Below are 22,006 nucleotides of genomic sequence, written 5' to 3'. Positions count from 1 at the left end.
TCTTCTATATTAACTTTTTTGAAATAATTGCTGTCGAAAAATTCAATTTTGAAATGAAGTAAAATAGTATACAGTATTTTTCAAATTTAAATTAGAAAAAACAAGTTATGGAAGGTGGTAAATTAGTATTAAATTGGTGTGATTTGAATATAAAAACTCAAGCTAGGTTTATCATCTCAATTATTTTCATATCGATATTTTATTTATAAACTATTTAAGTTTATTATTTAAAAATTTATATGATTTAAAATGAATATAATTTTTTAAAATTTAAGTTATTAAATAATGGTTAAACAAAACCCATGATAATAATAATAAAAAAAGAATATATCAATCAAAATTTCACGAGAAAACAATAGATATAGAATATATATATAAGGATGAATTTGAGATATATGTAAACATCTCAAGAGAATATATCAACTTTTGTACGTTAGATTAAGTTGGAAAGTGATTATAAGATTCTCTCACAATTACGTTTTATGTTTGTAAACACAAATATCAAATAGGGTCATAATCTAAAAGGCAAAAACTCACACACTAACTTAAGTTTGAAGTAAATGATAAACTAAATAGCATACAAATATAGAGACATCAAACAATATTCTAAACCTTTGTGTAATTTAATATAATACACAAAGTTTTAGAAGAATGGATGCAGCTTTTGAAACCCAAAAGGAAAGTTGCATGCATGGGTTGGGATCATATAGAGATATATAGTGAAGCCTAATATATATTTTGGTATAAAGTCTAATTTGGGGTTGTAGCTTTCTCTCTTTTCTCTCTCACTTCCATTCACTCAAATTATAAAACTTTGGATTAAAAAAAATGAAGATGAGTTTGTAGATATGTATTAGAAAAATGCCAACTTGAAACTTTGAGTGAAAAAAAAAAAAAGTAGAAGAGAGAGAGAGAGAGAATATTGAATAAATATACATAATTTTATCATATTCAAGAGATAATACCTTTGGTTAAAAATCAAAAAGGTAGGACAGAAGAATTGAAACTAAGCTCAGGGTTCTTAAAGAGAGTTAAAGAATGGCAAAAAAGAAAAGGAGGGAAAAAAAAAGAGAGACACAAATTGTAAAAAAGAAGAAGAATCCTACTTTTTCTTTTTAGAGGGTGTAACACGAGGACTTTCCGAGTGGTCTCCCAAATTTAGTACTAGTTTCATCCAAATACGCTTAACTGCAAAGTTATGATAAAATTCTAGTGTTTTAGTGCTGATATGATCGTACCCAAAAAGATGAGTCATGTTTTTTAAAAAATAAAAATACAACATGAGAACTTCCAAGTGGTTATCTAACTTAGTACTACTTTCGCCTAAATACATTCAACTACATAATTTTGATGGGATCCGATGCATTATGATCGTACCCAAGAAAGAAGAATCATACTTTATATTAGTGATTTTGAATTCTCTTCTCTCTCACAAACAAAGAGAAAAAGAGAGAGGCATAGATATCTCAAAGGTTCCAAAACCAAACCCTAAGCACATGATCCCTCTAATGTCAGACTCTCTTGATTCCTTCTATCAAATTAAAAGCATTAAATTTTTTTTTTCTTCTCCTCTTTTTAGCTTTCTTCTTTAGTTATTTTTGCCTTTTTTCTTTGCAAGAAGTTACTCTTCTTCTTTATCCCCTTTGCTTTGCTTTTTTTCCTCTCTCTTTCACCCTTTATTCCCCTCTTGATCCTTTGTTATGTGTTCATAAAACAATATTTTTCTTTCACTTCTTTGAACCCTAGCCCTTTGGTTTTTCTCTTGTTTGTGATTTCACATGAAATTTTAAGTTATAAGGAAGAGAAAAAGATGCCATCTCCTCCTGAATTGAGCCTTGATTGTAAGCCTCATAGCTATTCTATGTTGTTGAAATCTTTTGTTTCAGATCATCAAGTGGCAGCTACTACTAACAATACTCAAGATCAACATCATCAAGATCATCATCATTCTTCACAAAACCAACTTGAAGATTTGCTCTCTCGTCTTGAAGCTGAAAGACTCAAAATTGATGCTTTCAAACGTGAACTTCCTCTTTGCATGCAACTTTTAACCAATGGTAAGATTTCAAATTTTGCATCTAATGAATCATTAACACAACCAAATTTTGTTGATTAGGGTTTTTTTTCTAGGTCAAATGATATCTTCGTTCTCTCGTTCTCTTGTGTTCTTTTGTCATTTTCTAGCTTTTCATATCTCTCGATCAAAGTAGAGTTTGGACGAAATTCAAAATCGTTTTAATATAATCTTTTTGTATATATTATTTAAGACGAGTTAAGGGCATAATTCATCCTCTTCCTTTACTTATATGTGTAAAATATGTGTTCTCTCTATTATTTTTCTTCAAAATTTTCAACTTCCATCTCAAAATAGTGGAGCCATGATCCATTTAAGTTGCAAACATTTACATCGTGTAGACGTACGACAATAACATGCGATTAATTTTTTCTTTCTCTCTCATGTTTTCTTTTAATCTCGAGATGGATAGTACATACTTGATACCAATTGAATTATGTTGCTCATTTAATTGGCTTCTTCAAATCCTAAATTCAATTGGGTATAGAAAGTTTTGATTGATTATTTTTTCCTCTTTGGTTTTATAGCTTTGGAGACATCAAGACAACAACTACAAGGGTGCAGAGTAAATAGAAATAATATTGATGATCAAGAAAATGGTCAAAAACCAATTCTTGAAGAGTTCATTCCACTCAAACAAACAACCTCAGAAGGCTCAGAAAGCTTATCAAACATTTCTGATAAGGCAAATTGGATGACATCAGCTCAACTTTGGAGCCAAACAACAACAACAAATAATTTAACAAATGATGAAACAAAACCACATCTTCCAATTGATCGTCATCATCAAATTGGATTAATCCCAAAGCTTCAAAGAAACAACAACCACCACCACCATAACAATGGTGGAGCTTTTCTTCCATTTTCAAAAGATAGAATTTTGCAAAATTCTACTTCTTCTTCTCATCTTCCCGATTTAGCCCTCGCCGCTACCTCCACCATCGCCACCGCCGCCAACTTTGGTGATAATGATGGAAATAAGTGTGGAAATTCCAATCACCACCAGCAGGAAAATGGTAACTTGGTTACCGGAAAAGTGAATTTGGGCGGTGAGGGACAAATTATTACAAGTAGTAGCAATAATAATAGTAATAATAATTCTACGGTGGTGGCTAATAATAATAATACTACCAACTCAACAAATCAGACTCACCGGAAAGCTAGACGGTGCTGGTCGCCGGATTTGCACCGGCGGTTCGTCAATGCTCTTCAGATGCTTGGTGGTTCACAAGGTGAGTAAAAATAAAATAAATTAAAATTGTACTTTAATTTGGGTTGTTTTTAGGGAGATTCTTATTTGAGCTTTAATTTTTTGTTGTTTGAATTTTTCATGTGAGATCTCTTCTTTTTAGATTTGAGAGTTTTTATTTAATTTTGACCAAAAGAAAGAAATTAAAGCTAGATGGATTCATTTATGTCTTGTTTGTTAAGGTGACATTCTCTTCTTTAAAGTCGGAAATTCAGTATTTTATTTCTGTAATTGTTGTATTAAGAAAATGTAAGTGCAAGTTTTTGTCTTTTTTGGAGAAATTAATAAGGTGAATTTTGATTGATTGTGGAAGAAAATTAAAAGGTTGTTTTTGTTTGGTTTTGTTTTATATTTTTTTCCCTATTATTTTAATTTTGAACATATAGTTGATTACTAATTTTCACCGATTTAATTGGTAATATATATATATATATTTTGTTCATGTTTGGAAAAAAATATAGTTGCCACCCCAAAGCAAATCAGGGAACTGATGAAGGTTGACGGTTTGACCAATGATGAGGTTAAAAGCCATCTCCAGGTTCTCTCTCTCTTTTGTCTAATGTTTTCATATGTTTGAGACATAAATCAAAATAAATAAATAAATAAATGATTAGCTTGTTTAAATTATAAATGTGATTTTATGGTTTGAAAAAAAAATTAGAAATTTATTCTCTATAGTTTAAAAGTTACAAATATTCCTCCTCTATCAAACTATATGTGGACTATTTATTAAGTTTGGTCAAATCACATGTTTAAAATGATTAAATTTTAATTTTCTATAATTATTGGAACGAAATTTGTAGTTTAAATAAATCTATAAACTTCTGACAATTTCGTTATATATATAGTACTTGCATGGTTTCATTTAATAATCATTTTGTTTTCTATGAAATTTTTGTGTTGGTTTGTGATCACAATTTTTTTTTTTTTTTTTTACGGTTGTTTTCATTTTCCCTAAATAAAATATTTGAATGTTAGTCAAATTTAGAAAATAAAACTAAATTTCTAGAAACTATATATAGTCTTTAAAAACTAAAATTTGATTTTGAGAACATTAATAGAAAAAAGATATATAATAAAACAAAGACATTCATAAGTTGAAAGGGTGGTTTATAAACTTAATTTTTAAAAATAAAATAATTATCATTTAGGTTCCGTTTTGTAATAATTTTGTTTTTTATTTTTTTTAAAAAAATTAAGCTTATATCATCTATATTTCTTACAATGATGCATATTTCTAAAGTACAATGGTTAAACTTTTAGCCAAATTCCAAAAATAAAAATAACTTTATTAAAGTTACATTTTTTAGTTCTCAAAATTTGGCTTGGTTTTTTAAACCATTGATGAAAAGTAGATTACAAAGGAAGAAATTGAGGTGAAAATAGTGTATATAAGTTCAATTTTTAAAAACAAAAGCAAAAAAAATAAAATGGTTAGTAAATGGGACCTATTAGTAATTTCTCTTTTACTTAAATCTCTCACTAATTGACTCAAATAAGAGAAGAAAAAATAATTTCTTTTAGTTTTACACTAATAAATAATGAACTGTGTTAACTAACTTACTCGAAATCTTAAAATCAAGATAGATCATCATATTCAAAAATCTCTTAGGGGATGTTTGGCCCCCTAAGGTAGGTTGGATGGATAAAAAAAACACACCTACTGTTTGATTCACCAGTTATTAAATATGTTTTTTACTTTGTTATTTGCATTAACTCATATTTTTCACCTCGTTATTCACATCAATTCTCTTAATTGCTCTTCTTTTATAATAATTACCAACTCAACTCAGTGTGACAAACGTCCCCTTAGTAATCTTTTAAAGATTAAATAGTTTTCATTTTAAAAATTCAAAGCTATATTATATTATTAATTTTTATTCAAATATAAAATTGAATAGACACGATTTGTAATAATTTAAAAAGAAAGAATTCATTATATTAGATAAATTCGACCAACAGTTAAGAAGTTTAAATCTCGACAAAAACTTAACCTAAATAATAAAAACAATGGATTTTGTATGTATAATTGATTATTCTTTTCTTTTCTTTTTTTATGTACATTAGAAATATAGGCTGCACACAAGACGACCCAGTCCAAGTCCACAAGCGGCCGGAGCTCCGGCGCCGCAGCTGGTAGTCTTAGGAGGCATCTGGGTTCCACCGGAGTACGCCACGGCGGCCGCTGCTGCCGCGCATGGCGGAGCACAGGCCCTCTATGGACCACACCCAACAACCTACTGTGCACCACCGGTGCACCAAGATTTCTATCCACCGCCGCCGCTGCCGCACCACCAGCTCCACCATCAACACGCGCTACACCAGCAGCTACACATGTATAAGGCCGTCGCCACTGCTCAGGCCCACAGCTCGCCGGAATCAGACGGCCGAGGAAATGGCGACCGGTCGGAGAGTATCGAGGATGGCGGGAAGTCGGAGAGTGGCAGCTGGAAGGTGGAGAGCGGCGGAGAGAATAATGGCGGCGGCGGAGAGAGAAAGGGAAACTTGGCGGCGCTGAGGCAAGAGACCGGAGACGAGAGCAATGGGAGTGAAATTACACTCAAGTTCTGAGGCTAATTAAGTAATTAATTATAATGTGATTAGGGGTTTAGACTAATTAATTTTAAGAGCTAGGTTATTATATATATAATAGAGAGAGAGTTTTTTTTTTTTTTCCTTTTTTTTAATTTTATGTCATTTTAATTTCTAATTAATTCTTATTAACTTTTGAACCAAAAAAATATTTGATGATGGTGAAGAAAGTGTAAAAGGAGGGCATATAATATAAAAATAAAAGTGCCCAAGTGTTTGTTTGTTTTCTTTTTTGATCCTAAATCTTCGTGTGGATTTTTTTTTTCTTTTATTTTTATTAACATATGTATTAAATCCTTATTTTACATTGAAATGGTTAATAATTCATTTATTTTCCATGGGCTTTTTTCCCTAAACAATATTTTAGGTATTTTCATTAATTTAACCTAAAAAAGGAAATCATTAATAGAAAGAAAAAGAAAAAAGAAAAAAGGGGATGTTTGTTTTCTTTTTCCTTTTGTATGGTATAATAAGTTTTATTCCAATTTACAAGAGAGTGGGGATTAGATTTTGATGCTATCTAGTGTTTTGTCCTTTCTTTTCTTCATATGTTTCCATCTTTGATGAAGTAGGACATATTTGCCCTTGTACTTAAAGATAATGACTAATGAATTTTATAAGAACAAAAAGAAGAATGGAGACGAATAGACCTTCTAAAGTGAAAAGCGATGTCATTTGGATTGGACCTAGAAGAAAACAAATCAATTTCAAACAAAATAGCTATTAATGAACATAATTGAATTTGATGCATCAAATCACAGCTTAACAAATAAGGTACCTAATTTCTATCACCCGGGCTGTTTGGGATGGGTGGTGCTTAGAGATCATCTAGATCATATATGTCTTGCTAGCTTGAAATTCATTCCTTGATACTATGAATTGAAGATTCTCGAATGACTGAAAAGTATTATATCGCTTAGTCTATTGAATGTTTTGGTTGAATTTGATTGTTTTGAGATTGTTAAACTACTAAACAATGAGACAATTGACATTTCTGAAACATCTTTCTTTATACATGAGGTCAAGACCTAGAGCAATGAAATGAGAATTGTCTCCTTTAGTCATGTTCGACAAACCCAAAATGCACTGACACACTCAATAGCATATACAACTTTAGAGATGCAAGAGTTTTTTTATACTTCAAACTCCATTTCCTAAGTGGTTCACCCTGTATCGTCTAATGATGTATTAATGTAATTTATTTTGGTTTGTTGTTTTTTTCTCAAAGAAAGTGCCTAATTTATTTTTTAAGGAAGAAAGTTCAATTTTTCACCTACATATCTATTGAATTAAAGAAATTACTCGTGTGTATCGTACTTCAACTTAACTTCTCATGAATGCATTGTTTGAACAATATCAATTTTAAATTGCAATGTCTTTTTTTTTTTTTTTTCCAAATGGTCTTCAAATATTCTTTCACCTTCTTTGTTAAGAGGGTTAATTTCTTTAAATTCATGCCACTCCTGTTTCTCTAGGAATTGAAACTATGATGAAGGAATCATTAAAAAGATGAATCTTTGGACAAAATGAGTCTAATAACATGTTTAGTTGAATTCATATGTCTAATACATGTCATGAGAACATTAAAATTAGGAATGTGAAACATTGAGTGCTTTCAACTAATACATAATGTTGATTAGATAACTTTATCTTTCTCGAGGGTTTACTTATACAAAAGAATTAATCACTTGGTAAGTATTTGATACCTCATTCATGTAGTCACCAAATAATAATCATAGGTAGATATTAAACTATATGCCTATAATCTTTGAGCCAAAATATAACTTTTAGACATATGTAGATAACACTATTTGTTTATTTAGGACAATTTGTAAAGACGTTTGAGAATATTTAGATGGTCACATTTGTTTTGCAGAATTTTTAATGGGGATGTCTTGAAATGGTGTATTCTTTTAGCAATGCCCTTCTATTTTTAGATAATTTATATATTAATTTAACATAACTAAATTTATATAACATTTTAATGTCTTTAATGTCTTTAATAATTTATTATTATGATTTTTTAAAATTAATTTTAAATGTTTTGTTTTTCTAGACAAGTTAATTTATATTGTTTCAACATTTTTATAAAAAAGAAATAACATTAAATATTAATTTATATTTAGTTTTGAAATGCTTGAACTTATTGTGAATGACAGATAATTATTATAAATGAAGACAATTTTATACATCGTTGATAGTATTCATTTTATTGGATCATACTTGTACATTAAAATAGAGAAAATTTGAGGAAAATTATATCAATTTATCAATTTTTTTTTTTAATATTGGATTATCACTATAGGAAAAGTAAAATAAAACAAAATTTTCATTTTAGACTCCGATTGAAAATAAATTGAGTTGTATGTTATACAATTTAAATAGAGTTTCCTTTATATGCAAATGGAAAATATAAATATAGTTAATTCCATAGAGTGGTCTTTATTACTAAATAAATATAGTGATTATTTGAATTAAAAATAAAAATAAAGAAGAGTGGAATTCAAAGGAACGGTAAACGGAGGTTAAAAAGAATATATTTTTAACATGGAAATATTGAAAATTTATGGAACGTTTAAGGTAAGAAGTTGGTTATTATAATCCTAGATTATTATAATTAAGTTATAATAGTTTGTGTTTGAAGTATAAATTATTTTAGTTTAGGTTATAATAGTATGTATTTGATGTATACATTATTTTAATTTAAGAAATAAATAGTAAACATTGTAGCAAAGAATAAAAAAACAATGAATGTAAAATAGTAAGAACGGTAGCAAATAGAGGATTTTAAAATAGTCATTTCTATTAGTATTATGAATGATAGAAAGTAAGATCAAACATGCTTATGTCCAAAATGCACAGTATTGTTGATACTGAAACAAATTTTTTTGAAAATTTTTTCAATAAATCTATCAACAATTTTGTTAATATTTTAAAAGGTTAAATTATAATTTTAGTTCAAGATATGTGTCAAGTAAATCCGGTCATTGAACTTTTAATTTTTTATTTTTATTTCGAAAATTTTAAATGTCATTTTTTAAAAAAATTAATTGATCCATTTATTATGTATACATTTTAAATTTTATGTATAATAGAACAATAATTTTTAAACTTTGTCCAGTAATTTTATGAATTAAAAAAAATTGAAAGTTCAACTACTAATTTGTAATTTAACCCTCTTAAAATTATAAGAAAACAATAACATAGTATTCAATTTCTATGAATATTAAAAAAAACAAAAAACAAAAAACAAAAAAGAACAAGAACAAAAAAAGAAAACAAAACTTCCTTTAGCTTCTAGACCTAGTTGGAACAATTTAGAAGAAGCTACTCCAACGAGAAATAATGGTTCAATGACTATTTGAAGAATCAAAGATTAAAAATAAAAAATAAAAAATCTTCGAAAAAGGAAAAAGAAAAAGAAAAATGGGATAGGTAGGCTGGCTGAAGCTTTGCCTCATTTGTTTAAGCAAATCAGAAGATTTTCAAGGCACCGAAAGTTCTCTGTGCCTAAAAACTTTCCACCTTAATTTCTTCTTTGCTTTCACAAACTTTACCATGTAATGTAACCCACGCTACCACCTTATTTTCTCACTCACTTTTTTTCTCTTTAAATTTTCCATCGACGAGGAAAGGCCTATTTGGACCATTCCTAATTCCCATCTCAACATTCTCTACTACTTTACTTCATTTATTTATCTCATCTGTCAGGTTTGAAAAAGATCAAAAAGAGACAAGGCAGAGATTCTATCAAAAAATCTTAACAAAATTGTTTCACTATATAATTCTAAAATATCTTTTCAAGCGTACCTTTTGATGCATTTCTGGACACTTTTTCTTCCCATGTTCTCTTCCTCTTCAGTTTCTTTCATTGAACCCGAACTCAGCATCCTTTTTCCTCCAGAATTCACTTTCGAAATTAACTTTATTAAGATGAGCTAAATTGTAAGTAAAAGATAAGAGGGGAAGAAATTTAATAATATACCAATATGGAATTCAGTTTGAGAAAAGAATTACAACCTAAACTTTGAAATTCCATTCATCGGAAGGAATTTCAGGCAAGCTGGAAAAACTACTTGGATGTTAGAATTAATGTTTCAATATATCTTTACCTACCTAACTTGACAAAAGTGAAATGAACCTCTGAAGATGCTAATAGTGAGTAAACATGTGCATACTTGATTGTGAAAGTACCATGAAATAAATGGACAGCTAGCTTAATCTTGGGAAAAGTTAGGTTACAAACGAATTCTACATCACAATTTATCATCAGTATGAACAGAAGTCCACGAATACCCTGACCACGGTGAATAGTTTCATGCCAATGAAATAGCACAATGCAGCCTCTTCGACTTATGACATGGAATTGCAATAGGCTGAAACTTCATACTTCATCCAACATCACTCTCTATGGCAGTTGATTCAACCAGAGCCTGTAAAGTAAGAAAAGGTAATTAATTTTATTCATTAATGTGAAATGTCAAAAGGATGAATTAGAAGTATCTTTGGAGAAGAGTAAACTACAGAGATGGGAGATTTAGGTAATCTTTACACATACATATGATATATGATAATTCTCTGATAACTGATATAGAAATAAAAATATTCTTGTCACAGTATGGTAATAACATTTGTATGTCATATGTAAGATTCCCTACAAAATATTGACACGTCGTACAATTGTTCTAACAAGACCCTGTTCAACAATTTCATCCATGAGCACATTTTTTATATAGCATTAGATGTTAACTGTTTCTTATTAGTATTATTGTTATTTTGAGAAAGAAGAGAATGAAGGAGTTTTAATGTTGAAACACAAACCTGAAGTTCTTGTTCACTGGTTTTAAGTCTCTCAGAATAATCTTTCACCAGAAGAAAGCTTTTATGGAGCTGCAGTTATTTACATAACAAAACCAAAATTAGCATTGCCAGTCTAATTTCTAAACAACGTAAAATACCATTCCCAACCTTGGTCAGTTGCATCTGACGGAATGAAGAGCGCTTCTTTGCACTGATCAATGCATCTTCCAGTTTCTGGATCCAAGTCAGTTGGACATGACCTCGATATTAGTTATAAAGCTTGAGGGACAGGGTAACAATGAGAACACGACAAAAGTATCATGGTTGCAAGTTATAAAATTATTTTATACCTTGGCTTTCTTTTGCAACTCAATCACAAGTTTTTCTTTCTCTCCAGACCTCTCCTCTATTTGAGAAACCTGAAAAGGAAAACCTCTGAGGCTTTAAATTCAAGTGCAATCATGATATCTAAAAAAGAATGATGCAAAACAAGTTGCAGAACATTGCATAAAACCCTAATTAGATTCAAATGCAAGTATGAACTGCAATATGGGACCTATATGTACATAGATTTTGAAGCAAATTTCAGATCGAGAGAATTAAATTATGCTAATCCACATTGAAATTTTTCTAAAAAATTTTGCCAACCATTTCCAAATGACCATCTCTCTTTTCTGCAATGAAAAAAGAATCATCAAGCCACTCCTTGGTCAACTATATATAGAAACAGACCTCTTTTCTAAGTTCTTCCAATCTTTCTGTAGATATCTCCAGTTGTTCCTTTAACTACAACGCAAACAATAGTAGCCAAAGTTGCATTAGATGCTTATTAGTCAGTTGTAACCTTTTAATGGAGAAAATCTAAAAAGGTGAAAATTAGTAAGCATACTTCATGGATATAATCATCACTAGAATCAGATGAAAGATCCCGAGCAGTTCGACCTTCACTTGTAAGACTGAAAACAGAAGGCATGAAAGCAATCATATAATCATGGCCAAAATGTTATTCCACTTTCTCCATCCTTTTTATGAAACAGGAGGGAAGAAATAGCAAGATCTGGATCAACTGTAAGACTGAAAGGAGAAGACAATAGCAATCGTATAATCATAGCCAAAAAGTGACTTCATCCTTTCTATGAAACAGGAGGGAAGATATTGCAAGATCTGAATGCTACTAAATGATCGTATAATACATCGGAAGGAAGAACATATGCATTTTTCCTTTTCCTTTACTTGTTATTTATTATTATTATTTTTATTTTCTAGATAGGAAACAATTTCATTGTTTGAATGAAATGATACCACAGATAACTCATTCAATAGATTTACAAAAGATTCCTCCAATTGGTAAAGAAAAATATAAGTTGTAGTTGTTAAAGGGAACCACTTCTTTTACAATAGAGGACTAAACCATAAAAATATGAAAGTGATGGGGAAATGGCGTGTACATTTGGGGAAAAGAAGAATTAAAGATGGTGTTAGAATTTCACAAGACCATACAAGCACTAAAATGAGCTAAGAATTATGTGGGGGCATTTTTTAAGTGATCCCTACGGAAAATTTATTATTTAATTCATCTCTTTGAATGTTGTAACAACAGATCTATTGTTTTGAACATGCCTGAACTGCCCTCCAGTTGTGCAGTTCACTAGTAGGGACGTCCTTCCCATCTGTTCAATCCCCTTAATATAAATCCAATGAAATTTTTTTTTTAAAAAAAAAAAAAAAAAGGGAGAGAGAGAAAGGGAAAGAAAAAAGGGTGCTTTCAAGATCTCTAAAAAATTTCTGGAATCACTAACTGCCCAGATCAAAACAATCAAACATCTAGAAATAATCAAACATTTCTAACATTAATATTTTAACATTATGCCACAGATGTTCGAATTAGTTATATGACTAGCCAAAGACAAACAGAAAATTTATATTAAAACAACTCAACATTGATTTCAACAAGTTTGAAGACAGACTCACCCGTTATCTCTCCTTGAGAGTTGATTTCTATCATTGTCAAGGCTTTTCTCATAATCATCAGCATTATCAATGCCTCCACCTCCAATCCAATCTGCACCATGGTTTTTTTCCGAATCTTGATCGTGGTTCAACTTCAAGTCATGTACCTTCTCATTATCCTTTGAAGATTTTTCCAATTCTGGATCCCTATCCAATAATTTATCCTTTGGTGGATCATGATCTTGTGAATGCTCATATCCTCTTTCCTTGTCAAGATCATGTTCTCGAGACCGATCACGATCTCTAGACCAGTCATTATTTCTACCTCTATGACGATACCTATCATGATCATAATCCCTCCCTCGATCTCTATCCCTCTCCCAACTCACGTCCCTCTCTACATCGAACCGATTACCTTCTCTACCAAACCTTCCACCACTTCTACTCTTCACTCCATTAACTCTGACGACCCGCCCTTCAATACTCTAATTCAAAGCCTTACAATGTCAGAACTGAAGACTCAAAAACATAATGAAAAATATATAACCATCCAAGACTTAAAGATTTGTATACCAGCCATAAATTAACATACCCTTCCATCCATGTCTTTGATGGCATCAATAGCAGATCGAGGATTTGTAAAGGTAACAAAGCCATAGCACTTTCCCCTAGTACTACGATCATTGATAATCTGATGACCAAATCAAAGTGTTCAACTAGAATTACATTACGGAAACCACGTGTAACCAAGCCATTCAACAAGCCTAATTGAAGCCTTTTAAAAACACATAGCACACACATGTCATGAAAGCATTTTAGTAAAACAAAAGTAAACTAACGACTCAATTCTCCACAATAGCAAAAAAAAAAAAAATCTTCACCACAAACCCAGTTTTTTCCACCATTTCCAGAAACTCAAAGCACGTCTATACTCCCAAAAAAACGTCATAAACTTTGCGTGTGAATTAATCTCTGAACTTCAAAGGAAAGAAAACTAATAATAAACATAAATCTAGACAATCAAATATTCCATTAGAAACACCTAAAGAGCTGCATAATTCTTAAGTATACATGAAGTAACGCTATTATCAACAATCTTGGAAGAAAATTTGTCACATAAGAAGGAGGAAGGAGCGAATCCGGTTGGTGGAGGAATTGACCTTAACAGCGACGACGGCGCCGTACAAATCGAAGATTCTGCGCAAACTATCCTCTGTTGCGTCGTAAGGAAGACCGCCGACGTATATCGAGCTATCGTCGTCCACCGTCATGGCCACCGCGAAAATCCAATCTCAGAGGAAAATGAAGAAAATCAAGAACACTACTGGACACCCTTTCCCAACTCACCATCGCTTTTGCTGATTTGTAGGAACCGTTAATCGACATGTCGGAAGTGAAAAGCCAAACATAACGACATATCGTAAAGAAGAGAGGGAAAAGTATACGCCACTACCCCTCTAATATTAAATTAGAAGTTTAGTCATTAACTTTGTGATTCGTGTTTAGTCGGTCTATAAAATTTTAAAAGAATATAATTGACTACTAAATTTAAATTTTGATAAATCACAAAATTAGTTGAGCAAGTTGAATCTCGAACCTCTTGATCAAAATTTTCAATTGATAAACTTTTAAAGATGCATTTAATGGATACTAAACTTATGTTTTTTTTAAAAAAAAATTAAACTCTAATAAATCAAACATTTATTAAATGCAGACTAAATATCTAGTCCATATGATTATTTGATAATTTTTTAGTGCAAATATTTTTTTATATACATTGTTAAAATTTTACGAAACTATTAAATATATTTTAAAATTTGAAGATCCGATATCCATTTGAATTCTTCCAACGACAAACCTAGTTCATATGAAAGAGTTACAATAGAATCAAACCCTCTCGATCAAAATGTAAAATTGGTTTCATACACGCTTGTACTATAAATTATTATTGAATTATTTTACTTGTTATTTTATCTTTTCCATTTTTTCTTCATCATTGACCTTTAGTTTCAATGTTCACTCTTATTCACTCACAATTTAAAAATGTCGGCTTACACATTTATTAAAGTTTAGGAATTAAATTTATTGTCCAATATTATCTTTAAAGATTATGTTGCACATGATTAGTTCTTATTGTTTATATTTATGGTCAAGTTGTATTAGTTCATACTTCTCCATGATTTTTGTTTTTGATATCATTTATATAATTTATTATCATGATTTTTTATAATTTATGAAGCAAAAATTTGGCATGTAACAATTATTTGTGACTAAAGTAGTTTTCTAACAATAATAAGAATAAGAATGAGAACTAAAATATTGATTATTTGAAAGTAGATGAGCTAAGACATCCCTTTTGCTTTGTATCTTCTAATGCCAACTGCAAGATAGAATCAAAAGTATCAATGCAATAACACTTTAAAATTTAAAGATGAAAAATGAAATAAATACCAAAGTTTTATCCACTAAAATAGAATTTAAGCTACATTGCAAATTGAGTCTATAAAACTATATATTAATTTCAATGGGATACCTGGAAGAATAATTTCATGACACTTCAAATGTGACCCAATTGAATATTTTTAAATCGCAAAAAATTGAAATTTTGTTTATTAACTATTTGGTTTAGCACAATATTTATCCTTAGAGGTGTTGAGTATTAGTTCAAACATATCTTTAAGAAAAATGAAAACTATTTGTAAAGGATGATAGGAAAACAAACATAACTTTTTTTTTTTTCCTAAAGAAATCAAATAATTATGAAAGAAAAGCTTAGATGGTAACATCAATCTTAATATTCTTTATAAACAACATTATGCATGTCTTTTAATTTCCATGCATCAACTACCACATCAATTTTTATACTTTATTTTAACAAAAATAATTTTATATTTGAATGTACTTTTTAGAACAATTTTCAAAATCAAGAGTAAAAATATAACATTCTAAAGCCTAAAGGAATAATTGAAATGTAACCCAAAAATCAGAAATATTTGGTATGACTTACCTCATATACATTCTAGTTAAATTAAATTTTTATTCTATGAATTTTGAAGTTATCTATTTGATCTCTAAATTTTCAAAATTGTCAGATAAGCCTCTTAACTTCTAATTTTGCATCCAATAAATTCTTTAACTTTTTTTTAAAAAAAAAGTCTAATAATTCTTTAAACAAATAATTGTATATCTAATTAATTCTTAAATTTTCAATTTTATATTTAATAACTTCTTGATCTATTCGATATTTTTCAAAAATTCACAGATCTACAATTCATAAATTAAAAGTTTTGAGTTCAACATAAATTTAAATTTATATTCAATTAATCAATTAATTATTAGGTTATTTTCAAATAAAAAATAAACCAACTTATTTATAAATATGAGAAAATGTCATAGACAACCGCAATAAATTTGTAATTGATAGATAGTTACATTTTGCTATATTTATAAATATTTTTAATAATTTTTTCATTTAAAACAATTATCCTGGCGTATTTTAAATATATCAAAGACGCTGATCCAATCAACCTATTAATTTTTTTTTAAAAAAAAAAAAATTTAGAGACCTATTAACAAAACTAAGAAAGTTAAGAAGGAGAAGTGGAAGTTCAAACGGAAATTAACGACCGAGAAGAAAAGCAGCCATGGCGGTTCCTCCGTCGCTCCACACATCCGCCCAACCTCATCCACAAAAAACCCCCACAGCGACAGCCACCGCGAAAACTATCACAACCACCTTATCTCCGCCGCACCCATGTCTGGAATTGCTCGACAGTTGCTCATCCATACCGGAACTCAAGCATATTCATGCCCAACTCTTGAGAACTGGCCTCTTCTTCGACACATTTACCCGCCAGCAAAATTGTGGCCTTCTCTTCTCTTGATCGCACTGCGACTGGAAGCCTCCATTACACCTGCAAAGTTTTCGCCCAAATCTCCAACCCCACGCCCTTCACTTCCAATTCCATTATTCGTGGTTTTTCCTTCAAGAATTTTTCACATGACACCGTTCTTTTCTATCGACAAATGCTCGTCAACGGTCTTCTCCCTGACAGGTTCACTTTCCCATCTCTGTTCAAGGCCATTCAAAACTTATCCGTAGGGAAACAGTTGCATTGTCACTCGACGAAGCTCGGGTTCACTTCAGATGCTTACGTTCAGAAGACTTTGATGTATATGTACTCGATTTGTGGGTGTTTCGTTTCAGCTCAGAAAGTGTTCGACGAAATGCTAAACAGAAATGTGGTTTCTTGGGCGACCATGGTTGGTGCTTATGCACAGTGGGATCGACCAGAGAAGGCCATTGAACTTTTTGAGATAATGGAGGTTGAGAACGTGAAAGCCAATGAGGTTGCTTTGATTAAAGTTTTGACTGCATGTGCCATGGCAAGTGATTTGGAAACCATGCGACGGGTGCACGAGTACAACAATGACAATGGACATGGGTATCAGTGTGTTGATGACAACATTATCGGATGCTTACTGTAAGTGTGGCTCGGTTACTGTTGCTAGAGAATTGTTTGACAAGATGCCTCAAAAGAATTTGGAACATCATAATTAATGGACATGTGCAGGATGGCAACTACTAAAAGGCATTCCTGCTATTTCGTGAAATGCAGCTTAATAAGGAGGTCAAAGGCGATAAGGTGACAATTGTTAGTTTGTTGATTGCTTGCAGCCATTTGGGTGCGCTTGAGATCAGATGCTGGCTGCATGCCTATATTGATAGAGAGAAAATTGAGATGGATGTAGCATTAGGCACGACACTCGTCAACATGTGTGCTAAATGTGGGAGCATAGAGAGTGCGAAAAAGGTTTTCCAAGAACTTCCTGAGAAAGATGTTATGACTTGGATGGCAATGATCCTCGGCTTTGCAATGTCTGGACAAGGAGAGAAGGCTTTGAAGTATTTCAATGAGATGCAGAGGAGTGGGATAAAACCCGATGCAGTTACGTTTGTGGGTGTCTTGGTCGCTTGTAGTCATGCAGGATTGGTGAGTGAAGGAATTATGCACTTCAATGCTATGTCTAATGTCTATGGAATTCAACCTAGCATTGAACACTGTGGTTGTATGGTCGATTTATTGGGCAGAGTAGGTCTCATAACCGACGCAGAGGAGCTGATTCAGAATATGCCAATGACAGCAGATCACACTGTTCTGGGAGGGCTTCTTGGGGCCTGCAGAGTTCATCGCAACCTTGGGGTTGCCGAGAAAGCAACCCAACAGCTTCTGGAACTTGATCCTAACGATGCTGGAACATATGTTCTATTATCAAACATATATAGCTCAATGGAAAAGTGGGAAGAATCTAAAAGGATCAGATAACTCATGGCAGAAGGAAAGTTAAATAAGTCCCCTGGTTGCAGCTTGATTGAAAACGGAATAGTCCATGAATTTGTGAAGGGTGATTTCTCTCATCCTCAGTCAAGAGAAATATATACGATGCCAGATGACATGATTAGCAAGTTGAAGGAACTTCCCGCGAAATCAGAAGTCCTGTTTGAGATGGATGAAGAAGAAAAAGAGACTGCTCTTTGCCTTCACAGTGAGAAACTAGCCATTGCATTCGGACTTATTAGCACAAAACCTAAGACACCAATCCGGATTGTGAAAACTCTTCGTGTTTGCACACACTACTACTAAGATCATTTCAAACGTTTATGAAAGAGAAGTAATTGTATGAGACCGCAATAGATTTCACCATTTTATGGATGGAAGTTGTTCTTGTGGAGATTTCTGGTGATCGTTCATAAATATCAACAGAAGTTCAAGATTGATGTCCAGTTTGACTCATTATCAGTCCATAAGATAACATTCTTTCTTATTCTTAATTAGATAGTTTTATTTGGAAAGTAATGAGAGGATCAGTGGGTTCTGTTGAGGAGAATATGGACGACCCTCCTTCCCACCAAGAGAGGAGGAAATAGAGAGATAAGTAATATTGATATGAACTCCCTCATAGATTGGAACTAGAGTACAGAAACTCTTAAACTACAAACACCAGAACGCTCAGTCTGAGATATAAACCCTAAGGTTCAAGTTAGGAACAGATTGCTTAAGATCAAAGTCTTTGCTCTTAGCTCAAAATTCCAACAAACCAAAAATAGGATGATCAATCCTACCTGAATAGTCTTGGATAGTAACTCAATACTAGAATTGGAAAGACCTCGAATCAACTTGGCTCAACTTGAAAGAAAAGGAAAAAGGCTATTAACTCATTAACCATAGCAAATTTGAAGAAACAACTTAACGGCAAAGCTTTATATAGCCTTCCAAGAGACTGCATCTAAATTAGCTAAGTTTTCTAATCGATGTAAGATTTCTCAAAGTGATCGGTCATACGACTCCTTTATGGACTAGAATTACTTAAATGAGACTATGGCTCACATCAGGACCAAAATAACATCAGCTAAAAGCCTAATTTTGGTGGAAATAAGAGTAAATAAGTAAAATAGCTGAAACACGATGATTGTGTCTTCAACGGATTCTCCAGTGGATATGATTGAGTGGCAAGGAGAGTTGATTAGGCGCGGATCTCTTAGCTTCCTTAGAAATGAAACAAGATTTTCATTTGATGGAGGTTTCCTCCTCTTTTGAAGAGATCGGTCATTTCTAGTTCTTTTCTTCATTTTTAGGTTCCTGAAGCTCTCCTGGGTTGTTTCTTGCTCCATCCTCCATTTGGCGCCACTGGTAAAGCAATGCTTCATCTTCCTGCTCCTGCTGTTGATCATTCTTGTGTAGTTGTGGATGGAGGTTGGAAACTTGAAGCTTGATTAAGTTCTCTTTATTCATATCAAATCCTTAATCAAGCAGTAAGATAATAGATAGATAAGTTTACTGTTCGGTATTTGAAACTAAACTAGAGGTCTAAGAAACCCTGCATCCAACAGCTCAAAGATGCCATTACCTGTTAGCAACCCTCCCCCCAATTGAACTATTCCAGTGATAATTTGATGAGAAAAACAAAATACTACCAAACAAACAACAATCGTGAAATCTCACAACTCGCGAGATCCGATGCTTGTGTTGGGGGGGAAATTATACAACAAATTCTTCACAGATTACTATCAACCAGGAAAGTGTGCATAAGATAACATCTAGTCCATGCCTTAGAGATTCTCAGTTTCGAGGATTAAAAAAATAATAATAATAACAAACTAGAGATGTTGAAAGTCCTTATCAAAAAGGGATGCCGAAAAGGCTGATCATAATTTACTGCTAAGAAGTTTATATCATACGAATCCCTGAGCTAAATGCATAAAACTCTTTCATTACAAATTAGAATTCGTAGAGAAGTGGTATATATATATAATCCTTGAAACTAGCATGTATGAATGACAGCCCATGATAATACTTCATCAATAATAAGATTCCAAAATATCCAGTACCTTAGTTCATATAGGTTTCAAATATCCTACTTTTTTTTCATGAGTAGCCAAAAAATCTAAGTTCCAAGAAAAAACCTCATACGGAGGAAAGTTTACCAGGCTTGCCATGATTTCCCTCAGGATCATTATCATTTCCTGTGGGCTTATCTGCCAACGATGGGGCATTGCCAGCTCCAGTAACTGACTGCTGATATAGAACACCCCCTGAAATTGTGAAAAGGAGGCAGACCAAACCAAATGGATTCGCATGCTTATCCCATATCACCACATTGATAGCAACTGTTAAGAACTTATTAACCACACCAGTAACTGTGAAGGCAGTAGCAGAAATTGCCTTTCTTGCCGCAAAACCAAAGAAGCTTATGAGGAAACCAAATACACACGATAAGGATACAGCATAAAATGCATCATATTGAAACCAATCTCCTCCACTTGAACCTAAGGTAGAGAAAACCTCAACATACTCTCCAGTAATGAACCAGAATACAGGAGCCAAGATCAAGGAAATTAGATTATTGTACAGAACAAAACCCCATGTGTTCAGCCCAAGATTTGTAACCATATGTTTGATGTAAACCATCTCAGTAGTAATTGTCACCAAATAAGCAAATGCCCATGAATAAGCAGTCAAAGTAAATGCAGAATCCGTAGCTACATACCCAACTGCTCCACCTAAAATGATCAGCAGTGACCCAAACGTGAGCTTGGATGGACACGGTTGGTTTCTAAACATGGTATCTGCAATGGCAACTAATAGAGGGGTGCAGGATCTGAACACTATGAAAGTATCCACATTAGCATGACGAAGAAGATTTGTGTTGGTAAAGATTGCTAGATAGAACACAAACGCAGCGGGTAAAAACTTCTTAGCAGTTGCATATGTAAAGGGGTCATGATGCAAAAACCCAAGTTTCCCCAAAATCCAAACTCCTACAGCAGAGGTTAAATACTGCAGAGCCGTCAAAAGACCAGGGTAGTTAAATTTGGTAATGGCAAACTTGTTTATTACAGCAAGCAAGCTCGAACAAAGAGCATAACCAATCACAAGACCACTAGTTGTGAAGTATTGCTTCGTATCCACTCTAATGGAAGACATTGCTGTAGTCTATAGTCAACGAAAATCAGTAACAGCCACAGATTCAAGGTGGCATACGGATCAAGATCAAAAGAGAAGGTACCCAGAAGAGGAAATCAAGAATGTAATGCGAATATCAAAGCTACTTATCCAGATCCTTGAATACAGAAAAACCCACATAAAATAAGGGGAATTCTCCAAGAATAACCAAATGGGATGGATTCAAATTCAAAGTAAATGGTAAATGAAGAGAAAGTAAGAGGAGTTTCTCATTACCGACAAAATTGGGAAGCTCGGATCTGGAGTAACAATGAAGGGCAAATTGTAATCGTACAGATGCCCCAATAATCTAACACGGAATCATAAAAATCCAAAGACCCACTGAAGAATGCAGAGAGAGAAGGAAAATGGGTGTGGAGCCGATTGTCATAGACTTTAATGAATGAAGTACAGAAACAGAGGAAATAAGGAAAATGAGATTGAATTGGTAGCAGAGGAAAAATCAATGGGGTTCTGATTTAGAAGAGATGGGATGGATGAAGGTGACAGAAGAAGGCCCATTTAAAGCCCATTACCTAGTCGGAAGATCTCAAGGTAACGACGTCGTTTAGAAGTCTACTTCAACTTCTTGCGTGTGTATTTATTTATCATTTATTATTATCTATGGAATCTCTCATTTTCGACCTAGTTAAGCGAATAAAATATTTACTCCTTAAACTCTCCTTAAAATAATAATTTATTTTATGGATTCTAGTCTCTAATAATTTAATCCATATACTTTTAATTTATAACAATTTAAACCCTTGAATTTTAGTATGTAACAATTTGGTCCTTATAATTTTAAATTTGTAATAATTTAATACCCATTGTAGAAAT

The 22,006-nt window shown here is 32.2% G+C and overlaps 3 protein-coding genes and 1 pseudogene across 4 annotated transcripts; 2 read left to right on the top strand and 2 right to left on the bottom strand.

Annotated features, from left to right (window-relative positions):
• The first annotated feature begins 662 nt into the window (after nucleotides 1–662).
• LOC120080284 (myb family transcription factor EFM) lies at nucleotides 663–6,158 on the top strand. The gene is made up of 4 exons (XM_039034911.2): nucleotides 663–2,057; nucleotides 2,602–3,306; nucleotides 3,785–3,861; nucleotides 5,391–6,158. Exons 1-4 carry the CDS (start codon nucleotides 1,811–1,813, stop codon nucleotides 5,892–5,894), a joined length of 1,533 nt encoding a protein of 510 aa, XP_038890839.2. The 5' UTR covers nucleotides 663–1,810; the 3' UTR covers nucleotides 5,895–6,158.
• Nucleotides 6,159–9,879: 3,721 nt separating this feature from the next.
• LOC120079600 (RNA-binding (RRM/RBD/RNP motifs) family protein) lies at nucleotides 9,880–14,087 on the bottom strand. Its single transcript, XM_039033828.2, has 9 exons — nucleotides 13,826–14,087; nucleotides 13,258–13,356; nucleotides 12,687–13,150; nucleotides 11,605–11,671; nucleotides 11,448–11,501; nucleotides 11,066–11,134; nucleotides 10,884–10,949; nucleotides 10,737–10,805; nucleotides 9,880–10,348 (listed from the first exon to the last, which is right to left on the bottom strand). Exons 1-9 carry the CDS (start codon nucleotides 13,934–13,936, stop codon nucleotides 10,307–10,309), a joined length of 1,041 nt encoding a protein of 346 aa, XP_038889756.1. The 5' UTR covers nucleotides 13,937–14,087; the 3' UTR covers nucleotides 9,880–10,306.
• A 776-nt stretch (nucleotides 14,088–14,863) lies between these two features.
• GONST4 (golgi nucleotide sugar transporter 4) lies at nucleotides 14,864–21,664 on the bottom strand. Of its 2 annotated transcripts, none has more exons than XM_039033827.2 (2): nucleotides 20,152–21,664; nucleotides 14,864–15,045 (listed from the first exon to the last, which is right to left on the bottom strand). In XM_039033827.2, exons 1-2 carry the CDS (start codon nucleotides 21,149–21,151, stop codon nucleotides 15,008–15,010), a joined length of 1,038 nt encoding a protein of 345 aa, XP_038889755.1. In that variant the 5' UTR covers nucleotides 21,152–21,664; the 3' UTR covers nucleotides 14,864–15,007. The 2 variants fall into 2 exon arrangements, with proteins under 2 accessions (XP_038889755.1, XP_038889754.1); XM_039033826.2 differs by lacking the exon at nucleotides 14,864–15,045 and adding an exon at nucleotides 18,855–19,467.
• LOC150035794 (pentatricopeptide repeat-containing protein At2g29760, chloroplastic pseudogene) lies at nucleotides 16,310–18,410 on the top strand (annotated as a pseudogene).
• Nucleotides 21,665–22,006: the final 342 nt, after the last annotated feature.

This window comes from Benincasa hispida, chromosome 6, assembly GCF_027475165.1.
Source record: "Benincasa hispida cultivar pf3 chromosome 6, pf3_genome.v1.1, whole genome shotgun sequence".
In the NCBI taxonomy this organism is placed as follows: domain Eukaryota; kingdom Viridiplantae; phylum Streptophyta; class Magnoliopsida; order Cucurbitales; family Cucurbitaceae; genus Benincasa; species Benincasa hispida.
This window is presented reverse-complemented; position numbering and strand designations above follow the sequence as displayed.

Coding starts and splice junctions, on each gene's coding strand:
- GONST4 (XM_039033826.2), bottom strand. CDS start 21,151: ATGTCTTCCATTAGAGTGGATACGAAGCAATACTTCACAACTAGTGGT. Junction 19,468..20,151: donor GGGAAATCATGGCAAGCCTG/GTAAACTTTCCT, acceptor TGCTTGATTAAG/GATTTGATATGAATAAAGAG.
- LOC120080284 (XM_039034911.2), top strand. CDS start 1,811: ATGCCATCTCCTCCTGAATTGAGCCTTGATTGTAAGCCTCATAGCTAT. Junction 3,307..3,784: donor GATGCTTGGTGGTTCACAAG/GTGAGTAAAAAT, acceptor AAAAAAATATAG/TTGCCACCCCAAAGCAAATC. Junction 3,862..5,390: donor AGGTTAAAAGCCATCTCCAG/GTTCTCTCTCTC, acceptor TATGTACATTAG/AAATATAGGCTGCACACAAG.
- LOC120079600 (XM_039033828.2), bottom strand. CDS start 13,936: ATGACGGTGGACGACGATAGCTCGATATACGTCGGCGGTCTTCCTTAC. Junction 11,135..11,447: donor TGGAAGAACTTAGAAAAGAG/GTCTGTTTCTAT, acceptor TTTCCTTTTCAG/GTTTCTCAAATAGAGGAGAG. Junction 10,349..10,736: donor CCAGTGAACAAGAACTTCAG/GTTTGTGTTTCA, acceptor CTTACTTTACAG/GCTCTGGTTGAATCAACTGC.